The following is a 21,310-nucleotide window of genomic DNA, read 5'->3' as shown; positions in this document are numbered from 1 at the left end:
CCTTTATCAATCTCATTAACAATTCTAACACAGATATATGATCTATCTAAGGATAAAAAAAAATCTACTACATTAGAGCCTACTCATTTGAAACTTCAAGTTTAACATATAAGTAACTATATAACAACAGAGTTACAAAAGTGATTAAATTTATCATACCATTTTTACTTTAATTTTTAGAATTAGTTTCCATTCATGAGAATAATAAAGAGAGATTATTCTATTTGTTAGGGGAGAGACCCTAACACAATCTTGATTAATGCATAATATAATATTTAGAGACACCCACTTGATCCAAAAGCTTAAACTCATGAATTTGATCCAAAAAGCTTAAATTAATAGTATCTAATATGAGACTTCATTATACTCAACTAGCTACGACACTACATTACAACACTATAGAATTCTTCTATCTTTGCTTTTTCTTTTCTTTTTTCTTTTTTAAGGGCTGATTGGATTTATGATTTCCATAACTCATAACTTTGTTTCCATCACCCATAACTCAAAATATGTGTGTCCCATAGCTGAGAAGTGTGTTTGGCATCATAACTCAGTTATTATTTCTATCACTCAGTTCTCTGATTTTTTAGTGATGAGTTATAGAAACTGAAAACACATTTTGATTTTAGTTGTTTTCAGTTTCCATAACTCTATTTTCAATGGCATTTTCATAAATAACACCACATACCTAGTCCCACAGTCAGAGTCCGCCACAACTTTTGACCCTCTTTTTTTTCCTTCACTAGGTTCGGTGCATGCAGTTTCTTCATCTTTTTTTTCTTTTTCCTTTTTCCTTTCACATTAGGTGGCTTATTCTTCTTCTTCTTCTTCTTCTTCTTTTTCTTTTTTTCTTCTTCTTTCACTAGGTTTGGGTTTCTTTCTTTTTTTTTTTTCACTAGGTTCAGTGAGTTTGGGTATTGTGGGTTGAAGGGGAAAAAAAAAAAAAGTAAAAGCTGCTCCAAGTTACAGGTATGGGACCCACAAACAATTGAAAATTTTGAATGATGACAAGTTGAGTAATGGTGCCAAACGGGTGAAGTGTAGGGAGTTGAGGTATTTTAAGTGATAAATGATAAGTGAAGAGTGACAAAAATTGAGTGAGGAGTGATGAATGATTAAAAAAAAATTTCAAGCAAGGCCTTAATCACTTGGTGTGATAAATTCTTTTAATTCTCAATTAATCGCAGTACAACTGTTAGAAATGTTATTAACAGAAATACCCCAGAGCATATATATTTTCTAGTATTATTGCTTTCCCAAAGACAGTACAGGCAACCACTGAAGTGGGCAAACAATCAATTGCCACGCAACTGTGTAGTAAGATATTCTGCCATACACAGGTTGCAGGAAATTTTCTTCCATTAAAGAATGGTGTTAGGTTGACCCAACAGTGGTGGGAGAGAGAAAAGAGAGATGCATGGAAGGTGTCAGGTTGACCAAAGTGCGCATTACATGTTTAAGAAAATTTAAACAAATAAACACAAAAATTTTAAAAAAATCAAAGAATACAAAAATGAAAGAGAATACAGAGAATAGAAGGTGGGTAGGGTGGTTCCAAAGATTTGAAGGCCGCAGACAAAGGGCTTTAATATTTAGCCGCGTTTGTATTGGGCACTGTGTGTGTGAGCAATAAGATATATTTGACTACATATATAGAGAAGACAACAGCTAAAAGCATCAACAGCTAATCGGCTATAGCTACAATGTACGCAAGCAGTGAGTTGGTGATGACTTTCATTCTACGTTTCTAATCATTCACCTAATTCCTCCACCTCATTAAATTACTTTTTTTTTAGTGCAAGTAAATCTACAGAAGTTACATTATTTTCACCAAAATGCAGTGTTCGATGTTTTAGATGAGCATTGGTGTATTGGTTGAGATGGAATGAGAATTAGGTGCATGGTATATTACTATATTGTGAGATTGTTAGATAGTAAAGAGACAGAACATTTAAATAGACATGTTGATCATTATACTTGCAATATTAACTACTACTTTGTAATGATTCAGTTAAAAAAAACCTAGTTTGTGATAAGAGCAACAGTATTTGGAGGACATAGGATACCCTTAGGGAATACATAGGAATTGGGAAAGATGAGCTTCTTCGTAATGGGAATAATATTCTGAGCACATAGGATTCGGCTTGAAGAGTACAGCTAAGAGTACTGCAGTGAAGATGATCCCAATTGATCCTTCACTAATAAATTCTAAGAACTTGGATAGAGTGAACCAAGAAAAACGTACACTAATTGAATACATAGGGATAAAAATATCTTTAGAAAGTAAAATAAAATAAAATAAAACAAAACAAAGGGAAAATACCAATAAGAGGATCCAAGTTTAACCTAATCTCTTTTTTTTTTTTATGGGTTTGGCACTATGACTTTTGGTCAATGCTTTTGAATATTAGACATGACACGAACATGACTTGCGTCTAAAATTAATCACATGTTAGTCACATGTCTCGTCTAATATTTCAATGCACTAGACGGAAGCATCTCCTCTTCTTCATATCTTTTTTTATATATTTTAACAAAGCCAATGAATCACATTAGATGGCTTTATATTTGTAACAACCTCCTTAGTCCTTATGTATGAGAACAATCAAATAGATTATACTCAGATTGATTGTACCCGGATTAATTTCTTTTTCTTTTTCCCTACTATTTTGTTGGCATATATAATACATCCAACTTTCTTATATTACTATTGGCAGGATAGTGCTCCAACACCCATATTTTATTTCTCCTCCTTTGGATGGTTTTAAGATTTCTTGTTTCTAAAAGTAAGAAACAAGTACCTCTTTCATGTGCTTTTGATTTAAATTTAACTATATACACTCCATAAGCATGCTTCAAAAATTAACAAATAAACACATTACAAAGCCTAACTAAAGGCTATATATTAAGTATGGTTCAATCAATAATCGTATGTACATTTAATGAACTAGAAACAGTGTTTGGATAACCCTTTGAGTGAAAAAATAACTAGATCAAGAAATATGTAAACATTTTATTAATCAACCATAAACTTTGATTATATAAGTTGTGACAAAAAATAAATATGAAAGAAACTAAACCGAAAGTTACAGCACACGCAGCCGGCTTGTACATTTTGTATATTATATTTTGTTGTAAGTGAAATTAAATAAAGCTAGAACCTTCTCGATCAAAAATGTTTTGTCAAAGCATAGGATTTCTTCATTGGGTAATAAAATGAGATATGGTGGACCCATGTGGATGGGCCAATAGGAAGGCTTCATACTTTGGGCTGGGACCCACGTTTGGAGGGATACGGATGCTGTCTGCCACGTGGTCAACACAGCCCAACATTGTCGCTTACACCAAGTTAATAATTCAAATTCATTTATGAGTCTCAACAGAAATCTGAAAATAAAAAAATAAAATAAAAAATTACTATAATACTGAATTAAGCACTGTATATCATCGTCCTTCTTTTTGTTCTTTGTAATAAAATTCAGCAAGTCAATAATGCATTCACCTTCCAAGCTGCTGAACTATTCATCAATCATCGATTCATCAATAATGGAGGCACAAAGAAAAATTATGAACCTGTCCTTTCCCTAGTAATCAGGGAGATAGATAGAGCTGTGGCCATTAGGTGGGTCCTGCTTTAATTTCACCTTTGGACTTTGAGTCAACAGCATAATATCAATATGGTCACATAAGAATATCATCCTAAATTATGAGATTTTTTTTTACTCTCTAGTCGAAACTATGAAATGTGTTAAGGTGTATAATAAAACATGTGATAAGTTTACTTTTTTTTTCTTCCCAAAAATTACTCACATTATGTAAGTAAATATATATGTATTGATGTTATAGTACACGCATAAATTTATACCGATATTATTATTATTATTTTTTTTTTTTTACATATCTCAAAAATGAAGGAAGAAGTAAATAATTGTTATATGTAAAGAAAAATAAATAATTAAAAATTTTGATATTTTAATGAAATATATTATAATATATGGTGTTTTAAAATATGAGTATGTAAAATAAAAAAAATAAGTTCTTGTACTAAAATAGACAAAAATTATTTACAAAAATTGGTGCGAATGCTCCAAGTATAGTAAATCTTGTAAATGCTAAGAATTTTATCGCTCAATTGGCATATCTTAGTATTTCTAACGAAAATGCTAAGAGTTTAAATCCCTCTCTTCACAACTATTAAATTATCAATTAAAAAAAAATCTTGCAAATGATACTATGTTGTCTAATTGATTATTAAATTTCACAATCACATTACCTTTTATTAGAATGTGGGTGAAACTTGGCCAACCAAATCACTTATTGGGAGTGGGCTACAAAACGGATGTAATTAAACCCTATTTGTGTAACTAATGTAAAATGAAGAAATCTCTCTCTCCACCACTCTCATACTCTATGAGTCACTTTAGCAAGGTTCTTAGGTCAAGGATTTTGTGTGCCTAGTTAGGAAGCACCACCATGATCAATGTATATTTGCACCTTGTCGGTATGAATTATAACGCGGAAAAGTCATATAATTAGGGAATAGATGAATATCCTTTAAGATCCAATATTCCATTCATTTTTTTTCCTCCCAAATGAACAGTTAAGGTTTTTTGACAAATATTGTTTTTAGATGTTGACATGAGTTGCCAATTTGGTCCTTAGACTACCGATTTGAATAATTAACCCTTGGACATGGATTTTATTACAAATCAAATTATCATCCTATCTACTGCTAATATTTTCAATAAAGCCTAACATATTTTGTCACATGATGTGCATATTATGATAAAGGGATTTCAAAATTATTGAGTCTATTGACGATATGACATATACCATTTATAAATCATGTGATATATTATATTCTAAAAATTCAAAAAAAATAAAAAAAAGAATGCCTAATTTGTCAGAAACCTAATATTTAGGGATTCATTTTTCAAATAAAACAACCCAAGTACCAAATTGACACTCATGTCAAAGTACAAAGGATAATATTTGTAAAAATCTTTAATTTCTAATAAACTTTGAGATTGACAATAATTTTAAATTTAATTATGAATTTCTAATTACATTCATTTGCTTTGTAGTCTCATATGTTTACAATATGAATCCTTTATGAGTCTTTGATAATTAAAAATAACTTAAATTTATGCAAATTATTACAATAATCATGCATTTTTTTTAATCTTAAAATCTAATAAATAAATACACTCTAATTAAGATGTTATCCTCACTAAAATACGGCTATATGAAAGGCCTTTCAATGCCAAATTGGTCACTGAGTGGTACTTAAGTAGCTTGTCATTACTTGGGGCATTATTAAAATTGAAAATTTAGAGTCTTACATGTTTAATGTAAAATAAAAATCAAACTCCAAGTGTTTTTTTTTTTTTTTAGAAAGAAACTCTTTAGTGTTTTGTACTAGATACCACTTACAACTTCAACTGTTCTATGCTTTCAATGTTAGAAATTTGAAAAATGAAATTCCACCCTAAACCATGTTTGTTTTGTCAAAGTTAAGAGCACAACTCATTATGGAAGTGGGTTATCATAGACTGAGAACAACTCTCTCTTCCGAATTACAGTTCAAAGGAACCGAACATTAGTCATTATGCCAAGCATCCGGTGAGATTTGAAAATGAAAAGTATTTCCTCTCCATAATAGTTCTAAATATTTAAATAAGCATACTTTAAACACTATATGTGTATATCTTAGTGCATTTTATGTAATGCAACTTATCAAAGTCTAACCATGTGGGTTGCAAAAGCCACTCATGATTATGGCTGCCAATTGTGGAATATCCCACGTTGGATCATTAATTGATACTAACTCTAGAAAATATCCACCAACAAATTAAGGTCCTTTTTTTGCCCCTTTAAATGTTATGAAATAGACAAATTCTCCACTTTGCTTTTATAAGAGCAAACATTTAACCCTAAAATTTTTCACCAATAAAATAGTCAGAACTTATGAAACCCACATGTTATAAATGTGATACTACATGTATCCAAAACATTAAATACTTTTTTAATATATAAATTTTTGTTCTCGACCTTGGAGCCAGACCAATGGAGAATAGACCAATCTAATGGTCATTCACAAATTGAGTTTTCGTTTAGTCATGCACCAATTATGCCATGTGCCAGTGACGCCACCAACTTCGGTTTATTTATTCTCCATGTTCTAAAATAGGGATTTAGACAAAACATTTTATGTGATAAAACATCCAATTGAGTTTGACAAGTACTGCATCCATAAGATTTTTAAAGTACTACATATTCAAGCATATGTAATGTTTCTCTCACATAGCCAATTGAAACCTCATCTTGTTAGAGTTAAAAATTGGAGGCGGGTGGGGTTGGAGAAGACATTTTTTGGACTTTAATGCTTTACATCTCATGACAAGAGCCTTATAGCTCGATTGATTGCCACTTTCTAATGTTTCCAACAGAGACATCGAATTCAAATCCACCCCTCCCAACTATCAAATTCTTAAAAAAAGAAAATGTTTTACATCTTACAAAAGGATACATATATACACCCATTCCTTTCATTTTATATATTAAGTTGTATATCCCTATCACATGTATAACATACTTATGATCAATCTCTTGCAAAAAGCCGCCATTCTTTCTAAAAATGCAATCCTCGTGCAAAGAAAAGAGATTTGAGATTTGACAAATGTAATTTGTATTGTAATTTGTTCCAAGTCCAAATTTGATTATAAAAATGCGATCCGTGGCATATAACCACTGTTGCCATTTTATTAAAAAATATAAATCTACAATGGCTCTATCTTTCTCAGGGTCGAGACAATGAATATTACCTTTCCATATATTAGACCTGAAAGCTAACATACAGAAGTTTTTAGAGACAAAATACATCATATGCACATCATGTGACATCATGATATGAACCTACTTTAGAAGGTGTGGATTTAGAAGGTGCATGCATGTTCTACAATATATAAGAAAAGGATTGAATACAAGGCGGACATCCTTCTTTTTCTCCCTCCTCTTCAAGATACAATGTATCCATCAACTAATAAGTGTGTTAGTTAATGTATTATAATGGACAATAATACTGAAATTCTTACGTATGTCCTCCATGTCTTGTGAAAGTTTAATCAGCTCGTACACAGTCACATGCATCAACTTCCCATGTTTAACATTATTAGAAAACCATAATCATTAAGTTAGATCCTATATATTATTTAGTTGGAGAGAGAGAGAGAGAGAATCAATACATAGAAGTATGGAACCAACACCACAAAATGCGACAAAGCCCTCAATTGAAAAAGAAAAATAAGATGCCCATGTTAAAACCCTTTTTTTTAAAAAGAGGATGAGAGTTTCTATAATACAGTTGGGCGTTGGTTATGGGGCTCCGTTTTTCTGCGACTCCACCAAATTGGTTGATCGAAGTATAAAAAGACAATCAATTCATTATTAGGAGAAGATGCCCAAAGGTGTAATTAATGTTAGGGTGAGGTTAGAGATAGTCCAATGATATCACAGAATCTGATTCTCCAACTTGGTCATAGTTATTTCAGTTACAACCTCCCACATCTACAGTAAACGACAATTCTACAATTTCATGACATTCCACCTACAATTTCATGACATTCCACCTGATATATGCCATTATGTATACTTCATCATGATAGTTATTTAACCATGAATAACAACCCTCATAGCTCATAGCTGTGTTTAGTGTCTTTTACATATACGGCTCTCCAGACGCATATAAGAAACTTGAAATCAAATTCTACTTATATCAAGATAAAAGGATCTATCTCTCTCCTTGTTTGTGCAGACCGTAACTTCAAATAATGAGCCTCCAATATTCAAACTAATAAGTGGTATCTTAAGGAAAAAAAGGAAAACTACAAGTGGAGATGGAATCAAGAAATAACATCCGTGATTTGATAACGAGGCCATGAATTCAAAAGCCCACAATAGTTCCCACGTAAAATGAAATCTCCCTTCAAATGGCGTTTGACAATCCTACTATAAGAGTCGGGAGTACAGTTTTGACTTGCTTAAAAATGATGGGGAAACAAACAAAGCAAAAATTCATGATTGAAGTTTGATGCTATCTTATACCACATTTGCAGAGCACTAATTTATAACCAACTACAAGCAGGATACAAGTTTTTATGATATTGGGTATTAAATAACGAAAAATTGTTGGAATAATTTGCTTTAAGCGCTTAAAAGGAACCGTTATGTCATGTTCATGTCAAGCCAATATATCATTAATTAGGCTTCTTGTTTTGTTTTTTTGTTTTTTTTTTACTAAGGTACTGTCAGTTCAACGTCAAGAAATAAAAACAAGCAAAATTATGAGAAAGAGAATGAAATTCAAACACATATGCCGCTGACTAACATGATATCATTACCATATAATATAATTCATACAACAATTCATAATGAATAATACCTGCAGTCAGTATCCACCCGGTTCTTGCATGTACATACTAATCTCCCGTGCTTCACATTCCCAAAAGATGGTAGGACTAGAACAAAATTCTCCATAACCTTCCAAGAACTAGGGTATGGAGTGAAGAGGACAAGAGGCCTTGACAAAAAGCACGTAAATAATATATACTGGAAAGTGTTATATAGATGACCCAGCTATATTTACAAACCACCAATACACTTCCGTTTCACCAGCCAAAAATCTACACCAACGAAGCTGAACCTACTTTGAATCTTTAGAAACAGAAACTGACGTCGTCTCAGGCCTGAAAATCAAATATTAACACAATTGGTTATTTCAGTAGATATCCAGAAACGAGCATGATGAAATACTTTCAAGCACCATTTCAACACGTGGCATTTCACTTCATTTTCACAATAATATTCTAATTATAAAAATATAAAAAAATATAATAAAAAAAAACAATTTAAAATCTTGTCTTTCTTTGTCAAATACAAATAGATGAAGAAAGTTGACAAACTTGTTTTCATCATCAAAATTTGTTGATCAACCAAGAAGATGATCCCAGCAATTGTAGGACACAATATCATGCCATGCTGATATATTTATTTGTATGTCAAGGATAGAGAGAACTAACGGTGTCTTGGTCTAGTGGTGCCAGGGGCTAGACTTGGTAGGGAGAACTACGGTTCGATCCCCCGCAAGCCCATTGGGAGGAGTTTAAAACCTTAACCCCGGGACCCGCTCCGAAACCGGATTAGTCAGCCCAGTGGGTTCGGATACCGGTTGGGAAACCAAAAAAAAAAAAAAAAGAACAAGAATGAAATACAGAAAGGTCATAATAGATAACAAAGGTATTACATGGGCATAAATATCCTTCAAAGAATTTGGAATGCAAATTTATTTGCAGATAAATTTTCTGATGCCAAATGCCAAATACATATGAATCCCAAAAAAAAAATCCCAAAGAGATTGATAGGCTCCTAAATAAAGAGAGATGCATTAAAAAGACAGGACAAATTATGCTAAAGTTCATAAAAGGATTGAAAGGAAGGTATACAAAATTAGAACTGAAATGGAGCATAATTAAACCAAGAAATATGATAGAAATGGCTAAAAATAATTAATGGAAAGCAGTATAACAGATCACTATGTACAGCCACATTAATGAAATCATGGCTGGTCAGTAATACTGATAGAAACCAGAACAGTTAGTTAAAAGAACATGGCTACAGGTTGAAGCATAAAGAAAATTAGGCTCACAAACACACAGTAACTAAAGAGATGTCCACTAAAAGACATTTCAGGACCATTTTTCCTCTAGGCTATCCTAAAAAAGCTTTATATACCATATATGACTTTCTGGTGGATGACTAACCTTAGTTTCTGCTCCAAACATCCTACAACGTGTCTCATAGCATAAATAGTCATTTTCTTCACCTGCTTCAAGCAAGACAACAATCAAAAACACAATACACAAGATTTATACTTCAGTGTCTAAAAAAACTATTTCACATTATATAATTATCACATTCAGCCAACCAAACTACATCGAGCACAAACCAGGATTAAATGAAATTTTTATGGGTATCCAACTTAATATCTATCAACATATCATTCCATATGGGAATGCTGCAATTCTCCTACAATTTATATTCATTGGGCACAAGAGAAAGCAATAAGGTAGGTGCCCGTGAATTGAGCACATAAAACATTTGTATGTAAACCAATTAGGGTAGAATCAATAGCAGTGGACTGCAAAAGGTGGGTTTTCCTGGTGCAATACACCAATGGTTAGATCACAATGAGGGAAAGCAGAATCCAATATAGGTAGCAAAGTTTTGCTTGGACAAAGAGGGGGAAATTGCAATGGCATCAATAGGGATCTGGCAACAGTAATCAAGCAGTATTAATTATGTTTTTAAATAGCACTTACCAAAAACTTATTTGATATTTTATTAAAAACATATATTTATGACAAGCTCCATGACAATACCGCTACAAAGAAAACTCACATTGACACTAGCAAATCACTTAGGTGCAGGTATGAAAAGGTATAAAGCGTAACAAATAAGAACTATAACAATGAACAGCAACATAGTTCACAGCATTACTCATAAGCTGCTCAACCACCACTTGCACCATTGTACAAGAAGCACAAGTGGAAACATCCTACTAACATGGGGAAAAAAATTCTTATAAACATTTATGGTCATATCAAACAGATAAATTCAATTACGTACCTCCAACTTGTCCTCCTTTGCCCTATGATTCTGGGGAAGTGTACGGAATTCATCCGTCAAACGAATGCACTCACCAACATTTTCAGGTGAGACAAAATCGAGTGCAACCTTTATGCATGACTGAATAGAAAAGAAAAAAAAAATCATTAAAAATATATAAGTATTTATATGTATAGGGTAACAAATCTATAAATAGAAATCAATTTCATATATTACAATCAACACCAAATTTAGAATGGAAGTCATGAGGCACCTGAGCTCATCAATTAGAGATCTAAGTGTGTGTTTGGTTGGGGTGATTTGTGAGGAGACAGAATATAGAGAGGATAAAATAGGGGGTAATTCAAATAGTAAGGTTATTTGGTTGGGACTTGGAAGGGGGTGCAGGGTGATTTTTGGGATGTTTTCTTGTCTCCCTAAGTTGGAGAGAAAATGAGAGAGGGAGAGGGGCTTAGATAGGAATTTACCCATCTGCTCCTCTCCTCCCTCCACGTTACTTTTTTTTTTTTTTTCCCTTTCGGTTTCAATCTAATGTTCAGTATTTATTTTCTAAACATTAGGTTTTTTTTTTTGGCTTATAAACTATTAAATTAATTTTTTATGTAATTAAGAGTATGAGAGTAAATTTATGCAAACTCATTTTCTATCCTCTCATTTTTCTTCAAAACCAAACAAGATAGTTTTCCATCCCCCACTTTTCCAACCCATCAACCAAACATGCATGAGGGAAACCTAAATATTTTTTATCCCACCAAACAGAAAAAATGATATGCTATTCAACAATCACAACCAATGAACTAATGACACTCTGCAGGACAGGATAACTTATAAATGACATGATTACAACCATAACATGGAGATATCATTCTAGTATTTTAAGGCCACAATGTCAATGATAAGTGATATTCATTGCCCCACATCCTAGTCAAACCGTAAAAGAGCATCAACAGAATAAGAAGCATGCAAGCAGAAGGGTGGACCACTAAAGACTAGAATGATTGATAAACCAACCTGTTTCCAAAAATTATCGTATTTAAGAAAACATAAACCCTATATTGCCAGCTTGGAATTCATGAAAGGTGAATAAAAAATCACTGGTGCAGTATGTAAACTGTCCCATTTTTATATGCTAAACCATGGGGGGAGTGAAATAAACACCAAATGCAATTTACTTTACCTTTAAATTTCTTACTTGATGAGGACAGCCAGCAGGAATGAAGACAGCATCTCCAAGATTTTGGACAAATGTCCATGGTTCAATTCCTATATTATAGCATAGAACCATAAAAGTATGCCCAAGAACAGTTAGTCATCTTATGACAAAAAGGAATACAACATTCAATCCAACTATCGCCGTTAATATATAAGAAACTGACCATATTCCTCCTTGAGCTTTCTTTTGTGCTCCAAAGTCAGATAAAATGTTTGATCATGTATAGGGTGAACAACCTATTCAACCAAAAGATATTATAAACACAACAGAAATGCGCCAAGTATTAACAAGAGTAAAAAAATATAATAAAACACACACACCAGCAATTATGCAGATTATAAACCACAGTTAATGAATTCAATATGCTACATTTCCAATCAAAGACTACTTCATTCAACTTGCTTTGCCCAGCTGGTACAAATCCAGTCAGGCCTATACCCTGCATTTTGTTACCCAATGTGGATTTCCCATGGTTCTCTTCATACAACAAGATTACAGCAATTTTAAAATTTTGAATATTTTTTAGGAATAAAGCAAAGATAAATGTGTTTCAAAAAGGAGTGCAGTAGGCAATTCAAGATGACAAGGTTTAAATCTTAAACATCGCATCTTAATTACTAAAACAACTTTCCCAAACACTTAGCAATTCCATTGAGCAGTGTCACATTGATTGACCAAAAGAATATAGTACTCTTTTAAGTAATTTAACACCACCATTCTAAACAGAGTATAATGATAATAGTTAAGCAACAAGAAGAAAATTTTACTATCCAATTGAAATTGAGAGACAATTACCTGCTGCAATGGACAACAATGGATGTGCCTAAATTCCTGGAAGTGCTTATTAAGATATTCCTGCAGCTTCGGAACATCTTGTCTCCGGAAAATGTCCCAGACGGCACCACCCTGAGAAGCTTCTAACCTGTCCAACTTATTTCCAGAAATTGTAGTATCACTCCCACCACTGTTTTCTTGGTCCACTTTTGCCTCTTCATTCTTTTCCAGCTCTGATCCACTTGAAAAGTCTTTCCCATTCAACCTAGACTCACCACGATCACCATTAAGTTCAACAACAGGATCAGCCCACTTAACAGTTATACCAGTGCTTTGATCCGCAGATCCACTACTAATATTTTTATCATCAGCAGTACAAGACTCAACAACAGATACATTAGTCTCAACCTTTTCATCCACAGATTGAAAATCTCCAAATAATTCCCTTTGGTCTTGCTCAAAGTGCCTCTTTTTCAATTTTTCTATACTCTCAAGGCTCTCTTTTTTAAGTGGCACTTCAGCAGTATGCGTCAAAATATTTACCTAATTCAGTGAATTAAAATAAAGAAAATTAGATCATCAAACAGAAGTTAAGTGTCAGCTATATTTGTGGATTAACATACGTAAGCAGTTCATTATTTGACAAAAAAGGGAAGAAATTGCAGGAAAAAAAAAACCCAAGAGAAGTGTTAAATATAAATACAAGAGCAATCAGACAGAGAAAATATGACCATAGAACATCATCCCCACACTGCTGCAAGAATATCATTGTCTCCTTTTACTTCAACATTAGTCAATACCATACGAGATGCGCAGGACAGGGAGCAGGTAGAAGACATGACTAAATGATGTTTACCAAGAAAATTAAATCAACTTTTAATGAATACAGACAGTCCGTGCCCTCAAAATCAGGAAACCTCATTTGTCACAATTGCATTATGACAATTGGACCAAGATGAATCAAAGCACCAAAAGCAATTATTTTTATTCATTTCAAGTAAGAGTAACGAAAATAGTGAAAATAAAACCAGGTGTGACAACATCATGCTTATCTAAAATGTATTTGGACTTGATGTAGATTCCAACTAAACCACACAAAGACATACACATCTAATATAAAATCCAACACCTGAAAAATTCGTTGGAATTTATATAACAAATTTGATCAAGAGAATAAATGATGTGCGACATAAAATTTGGTCAATTATGGTGTCGGACTCAAATCTGTAAAATGTGTGATTAGCAGTTATTGACAGACACGCAGTGTTTACAACATGCCAATCCTTACCCAACTCACCTGGCCCTCACACTTCAACCTATATAAACTCAAATAGGCATTTTCATGCAGTACCTCAACCAAGCAGAAGTTTTTCCATTGGCCAAAAAATAAAAGAACAAAGTGATTAGCAGGAGTCACAACAAGACCATACATACCGCATCAGACATGTCACAATGAAGTTTGGTGACAGAGTCCCCACGGCCAAGCTCCTGAGCAGCTCCGTACGCAATATACGTCTTGGGACCCATATCTGGCTTGAGAGATTTTTCAGGCAACCAGACAGCAATGTTTAGGACACCCTTGCGTGGATGTGTATATTCCTTAAATGGCAAGCAACAGATAAACTCAGCACCATGACGTGGTAAGCGTTCCTCAAATAATGTAGATGGAGGCCAATCTTTTAGTTTCAGTATCACAGGCCACAAATAACGGTCATACCGACCCTCTGTATACCCAGTAAAGAACTCATGGATATTGACATCAGTCTGCATTTCATCACAATAGTTAGTATCACAAAGCAATATCATCAAGGACCATTTCCATATCATTATATTATACAGAGTAGACAAGTGGGAATTTTAACAAACAAATCCAAAAACACTAAAAAACTAGAAGGGAAAGGTAAAAAAAACAAATATATGAATATAAGAAAAATAAATAATAAAAAATGTATTAACAATCATTGGAGTGAATAACGAAACACCAGAAAATGGACCTAAAATTTTTAATAAGACTCTTTCATAAACCAATTTCAGAATAAAAGGTAAAGATAAGAAGGCAATCATCTCCCCTAAAAATCACATAGAGGGAGTACATGCAGCACCCATTGTCCGTAAATGACCCAAAACACTAATCATGAAAGTTGCAAGGCAGTATCTGCCTTTTTAAACTAACTTGGACTCAGTAAGATAATCATACTAAACTCTATACTTGTTCTTCCACGTCAAAAAGGTATTATCAGTACATACCAAGAGGTTGGAAATCAAATTACTGTGTGCAAAACTAAAATAAATCTTCCAGATAACAAAAGAATTGGAGAATTCCAAGAAAAAAAACCTTTTATTTAGAGAATTTTCAAAGACAATCTTATTAAAAATAATAAAGTATAATAAATTAAGCACAAACATCAATACATTAATGCTAAACAATTAAACGCCAAAAGGAAAGAATAATTAACACAAATAGAAAAGGATAAAATAAACTAACCTCACAACAATCCAAGCAATCAATGGCCTTAACTTCCAACAATCTATCATGTTTGAGATGTTTCAATTGACGGACTGCACGCCACATGACAAATGGCTCCCAGCTTAAACCAGATGCAGATTCAAGTACATCACTCACAATCACAGGTTCAGCTCTACTCCAATGCCACTGGAAATGCTTCAAATCCTCATGTTGTATATCTTGGGCCCCCAAGCAATACAAATAGTTGTCATCAGAACCTTCTCGAGAAGCTGCTTTCCGTAACTTATTATTGCTTAAGTCCACTTCACCCACTGAATTGAAACACGGACAAAATTGTGAATGAGCAGCAGCCACATCCATTAAGTTGTAAGTTTTGGCAATTTCTTCTGCTTTTCTCACCAACTCTGAAACCGGAATTTCTGAGAACCCAAGTTTCTTCTGCTTTTCTGTTGATGAGTCTGAGGACTTAAGTTTCTTTTTCTTTTCTGTTGATGAGTGTGAGAACATACATTTCAACTCAAGAATACCAAGACCACAACCACCCATGTCTTCAGGGGGGCAAGGTATGGTAGAATCATCATTGGCTTTCCACTCAGATTTTGACTTTATATTATCCATTGAACTAGTCCCAGTAGGTAATTTCACTTTTTCCCCCTCTCCACCATGCAAATAGTCAAATCCACGGTCAATATACTCAATAACCACTTCCTCCTCACCTCCCTGCAGATGTCCATCACGAATCTCCCGGCAACAGGTAAGACATAGATCAAACGAACATTTAGGACAGCTTCGGTGAAAATCAAAAATAGAAGTTCTGCAGATATCACTGCAAAAGCAAGAGATAACATAAAAACCTTCATGAAACAATGTTACCAATAGAAACAGTGTTTTCAGGAAAAGACCTTACCAGTACACACGCTCATCAATAGGGCAATCTGCTTTTTCAATCTTTAAGTCTGGAAGCAATAACCCTATCAAATGAACATCCATACAACCAAATCAAAAGAGTAAATCTGAACAATATTTTTAAATTAAGAGAACTACGAAGTAACAATGAGGAATAATCAAATTTAAGAGACTTAAAGAAAGGAAACTGTAAATTATAACAGTTAACAATTGCACAAGTCAAAACTACATCAGGCAGTAAAATTAACATTTTTTTGCCTTTTGCAATCATGAGACATCTTCCAATCCACATAAATACAGAAATCTACCATGTCAAAGACTAAATAATAAGAGATGAAACACAGATGAGTTCCTAAGCTCATATGACAGAGTAAAAGAAAATACCCTGTCTTTTAGCCTCTAAATTCTTCTCAACCATTTGCTCTTCACTAATCCGTTGCAAAAATGGAAGAAGTACTTGTAGCATATACTTATAGTGCTCAAACTCCTCATCTTCACTGATATCCAAGTCTAAGTTCTTCAAATTCTGCAACAAGGCATAAATAATTTGTCAAGCTTCTCATACCTAATCTAAAGGCATTAAAGGGAATACCAATTATTCATGAGATGTAGGAAAAGGAGAAACTGACTTTTACAGGTACATCCAAACGCAAGCATGCTTTGCAATTGCAATTTCCACGGCATACTGGACAAGCTTCCGCAATGTAATCCTCCTCAATATTAGGATACCTACACAACACAAATACTTCAAATAACTTGCCAAAACAATAAATGCAATAAAACAAGAAAAAGCTCCTATGCTTAAACATTCATTTTACAGCTTCAAGTATTTTGCAATGTTCCTTAACTCATATTTGAAGCCTTAGAGGCCAAGGTTGCAATCCATCAAAAAAACATTTGTACCAGTTTGGATGATACCTATTAAAAACTTAAATAAGGATTCTTCAACAGCAATGCTACATTAGTTTTTTCTTATAATGATGCATCCTTTAAAGTATTCAGAAAATCATGTACTGTATAGTTATATAAGATTCAAAATTAATATTTTGTAATTTAACCCTCATGAAATCATGTAATTTACAATGGTTTAGCTAATTTCAAGATTAAAAGCAAAATTTTCTAGCAGAGAATTATACATCAAGATCACTTTAATTCAGTGCCAAGTCAAACATAAGTAACCGCACCCATAAATATTTATTTCCAACATAGTTCCATAACAAAGCTTCCATAAAATAAATATTTATTTTTGGCTACATTACAAATTACACCCTTTAAAATAAAATATTTTCAATTTGGTCATTTTATCTAGCTCCATCCAATCTCACCGAAACATCGTTAATTATATTTTTTTGAATCTCCAAAATGATTGTAAATTTAACAGGACAAAATGAATGGAGGCAGAAAGAAGACCTACGTTAGAACAAAATGGAAGTTAATCTGTTGAAAAAATTCAAATGGGGGAAAATGAAACTTAGGAAACTGAATTGAAAATAAATCAAAGTTAAGAGGGTGTAATTTATAATATGGCCTTTTGTTATATAAAAATTGACAACCAAAGAAACAGAAGAATTAAAACAAAATAATGTTATATTGTTTTTCTCGTAACTGGGACTCTGATAACAGGGGAAGACACATGAAACAAACATTATGGAGAGCACAAAGTTATACAAGGGGGTTCAATCTATCCACCAATTAAATTTCCAAGAAGCACCAAACGAATGTCATGACATTCAATCTAAAATGACGACATCAGTGAGTTATATAAACCAACTTCACTAAGGTCTTCATCTACGGGTAGCTATTCATTTGGCAGTAATTAAGATTTAAAGAAGAATTCTTGGGAGTTTTAACTCAATATACAAGTCTGATCATCACAACAAACAGACACTTGTCAGTGACAAAATCAACTTTTTCAACTTAATGCTATCGATTGAATCTTGATGTACTTTTAAACAGCATGACTTTCATTTCATGGGGGTATCTACAACCTTATTTTTTAACAGTCTTTAAAATCAGTACACTATTTTCATGGACAGAGCCCATGCCATGAATTATGGACCAACTAGTTTATGAGAATCGTGCAACTCAGTTTATGCAACACACTCCACAGATATTCTTTTACTTTTCAGATCAATTATTAATTGCATTTTTAGGCCTCAATTGAGCCAAAAAAAAAATATGTCACACACAAGGGATGAAAGTAACTCACATCCTGCAACCATATTTTGAGGGCAAGTTACACACACCCAGAAGGTTTCAACCCACAACATAATCCTCCAACTAGCTCTTGAAAAGGAGAAGATACCATTTGAGCTAGAGCTCATTGGCAACCGGCATCCTACAACTATAGACATCTATCATTAAAAAGAAAGCGACCTTATTCTCTTCATTTCAGAGTTAAGACTCTATTTTTCGAATTTGACAGTGCACAGGGTGTCTTGTTAATTAAAATTTTTAAGGAATTGACATTAATACACTTTTAGATTTGTTAAGAGTAATGACTAAGTGATGAAATTCTCCCAATAAAATTTCACAAACACCAATTAAATAACAGATCAGAAGCATTAAATGAAAGGCTAAGTATGTCATCAGAAAACTAAATGTCAAATACAACTTGGCATGGAAAGAAACTAACTTAACACGAAAGGAAAATAAAAGAAACCCATACCAATTATCCAAGCAAGGTTTACAATAACGCTTCCTCTTACACTTCTTGCAGCGAACAACCCGGCCTTTATCATTCCTCTGACATTGATGGCACATCAAAGACACCTCTTCAATCCACTGCTCCACAACAACCACAAATCAAATCAGTAATACACAACAAAACAAACCCAAATTAAACAATTACTACTACTACACCACAGATTTAAATAAAGAATGTTACCTTTGGATCATGCTTATTGATCTTTTCAACAGCTTCCGGGTTTTGATTTTGAGTTCTCTTTGCTCTCAACGAATAGCCAGCACTCCATTCAGCAGATTCTTCATTCCCCTTCTCCTCTTCCTCAGCCAAATCTTTCCTCGCACCACGCTTCCTCTTCGGCTTTTCCAATCCATCGTTTTCCTCAGCAGTTTTTTCAATCTTGTTAGCATTCATTCGCTTCTTCTTCTTCTTCCTTCTACGCTTACTCTTCACCGGAGAATCATCATTATCGACTGCATAACTAACTTTCTTAATCCCGCCATTTCTCAACCTACTCTTCACTCCCTCAATCTCTTCCTCCTCCTCCTCAACAGAACCATTCAAGACCTCTTCCTTCTTCTCTTCCTCGCCATTTTGCGCCTTGTGCTCCTCATGATTTCTCAAAACTTCTTCCTTGCCTTCCTCCGCAACCTTAGGCTTCCTTCCGCGACGCCGTTGTGCATTCACAACCTCTTCCTTCTTTTCATCTTCGTTTCCTTCCTTCGGCTGATCGGCCAAAACAGGATGATTTTCCTTTTCCTCGGCGAAATCCGGCTTTCCGTTCCCCACCACCTCTTTAGGTTTCCTACCGCGACGCGGCTTCGCAGCCACAGCCACTTCCTTCTCCTCCTCCTCCTCCTTTCTTTCCTCTCCGGCACCGTCCGAAACGCCGCCGTTAGACTCCTTCTGCCGATCGGCTAAAACAGAATGACTTCCTTTTTCCAAAACCTCTTCCTCCTCCACAACCTTAGGCTTCCTTCCGCGACGCTTTTTCACATTCACAACAGCCTCCCCTTCTTCTTTCTTCTCTCCTTCTTTGACATCCGAAACGCCATCGTCTCCGTCGTTTCCCTTCTTGTCGTTCTGCTCATCATCATCAGCCAAAACGCCATTATTTTCCACTCTCTCTTCCTCTTTCTGATCATCAACCTTTCTCGCTCTACCACGCTTCTTCTTCACAGGCTCGACCCCTTTCTCATTCTCAGCAACACGCTTTCTACCACGCGCCATCACACACACACAGAGAATCAATCAGATAGAGCAATAAAAAAGAGAGGGATTTCAAAATTTCAAACACGAAGAAATTAAAAACATTAAAAACACGAAGTAGTGGAAGTAAAAATAGATTGAAGTGGGGTTTGGGTTTCGAAGAGTAAAAGCAAAGTAAGGGAAAAACTCAGTATTTATAGTGGGTGGGAAGAGAAGTGGTTTACTCTTTAGTACTGGGGGGAAGGCAAAACAGTGGGTGGAAATTTTTTTTAAATTAGTGGCGCTAAGATTGGTAAACAAAAATTTTTAAAACTAGGGTTTGGTTTTGTGGCCGGGAGAATGGAATTTCAGTGGGATTTGCCTTTTTTAATTACTTCTGTGTGTACTATATTAGTACTCACTACTCAAACTAGGCCCAGCCTTGTACCCTAATGCTCGTAAGTTGGTCAGAAACTCAAAAACTCAACTAGCTTTTTCCTCTCTACTGCTTTATTAAAGTTTAAACCAGGTGGATTTGAAAGATGGGTATGGTACACTTTCCGACCCTTTAGTGCAAATTTAGTAACTGTCTTAAGCGGTAGACTGGAAGTAATAAAGAAAAATAATGAGTTCATGTAATAGAACAGTTTTAGGGTAAATTGTATGTGTATTATAGTTTCTCAACAAAAAAAAAAAAAGTATATTATTATAAGTTTTAACTAATAAATAAAAAAGTGATGACTTCATGTAAGAGTCATTGTCCACCACTCAGCTACAAATATTATGTGTAGATAGTTCATATGAAAGTGATGAGTTCATCTACTAGTTTTTTTCCTTTATGTTATTTTAGTGTTAACTAAAGATTTCTTTTATTCATACATAAATGAGAAATGAGGTATCATATATATATAAAACCACAGAGCAGGACCCAAGTCACCCAACAGCTTAAACTTAACAAAATTACAACCTCAGTAATAGGAAGCAGGAACAAGATAGGTTACATAGCATTTAGATTGTTGGCAATGGCATCCTCGTTCGGTAAGCAAATCACAACACTTCTATTTGCTTCACAAAAAACACGCCACTCTCGAGCTTAATCAAACCTGTCAGATTTGTTTTACGTTCATGATTCATCATACTTAATGTTTTTACATCAACTCTTTTAAACGTGGTGCTAAATTATAATTGGTTGATTTTTTTTTTTTTTTTAAAAAAAATTGGTTGATTAAATATGAAAAATAGTGGTGATTTGTGATTCCATCGATTAGAACTTGTCAACTAATAAGTTAGGAAAAAAGTGTGAAATAGGTCAATGTCATTATTATATTACTTTTAACCTTATGACTTAGGATTAATGCAGTGGCAGCTCCAAGATATATTAAATTTTTAGGGG

At 33.9% G+C, this 21,310-nt stretch overlaps 1 protein-coding gene across 1 annotated transcript; it reads right to left on the bottom strand.

Moving 5' to 3' along the window:
- Positions 1-8,372: 8,372 nt before the first annotated feature.
- Positions 8,373-20,466, bottom strand: LOC112030617 (lysine-specific demethylase JMJ26). The gene is made up of 13 exons (XM_024063288.2): positions 18,931-20,466; positions 18,712-18,827; positions 16,673-16,772; positions 16,428-16,569; positions 16,045-16,108; positions 15,156-15,963; positions 14,105-14,434; positions 12,692-13,213; positions 12,060-12,132; positions 11,861-11,946; positions 10,684-10,803; positions 9,819-9,880; positions 8,373-8,744 (listed from the first exon to the last, which is right to left on the bottom strand). Exons 1-13 carry the CDS (start codon positions 19,957-19,959, stop codon positions 8,702-8,704), a joined length of 3,495 nt encoding a protein of 1,164 aa, XP_023919056.1. The 5' UTR covers positions 19,960-20,466; the 3' UTR covers positions 8,373-8,701.
- Between the last annotated feature and the right edge of the window lie 844 nt (positions 20,467-21,310).

Source organism: Quercus suber, unplaced genomic scaffold (genome assembly GCF_002906115.3).
Source record: "Quercus suber isolate HL8 unplaced genomic scaffold, Cork oak 2.0 scaffold_467, whole genome shotgun sequence".
NCBI lineage: Eukaryota > Viridiplantae > Streptophyta > Magnoliopsida > Fagales > Fagaceae > Quercus > Quercus suber.
The sequence above is the reverse complement of the archived record's forward strand: the minus strand, read 5'-3'. Positions and strand labels throughout refer to the sequence as shown.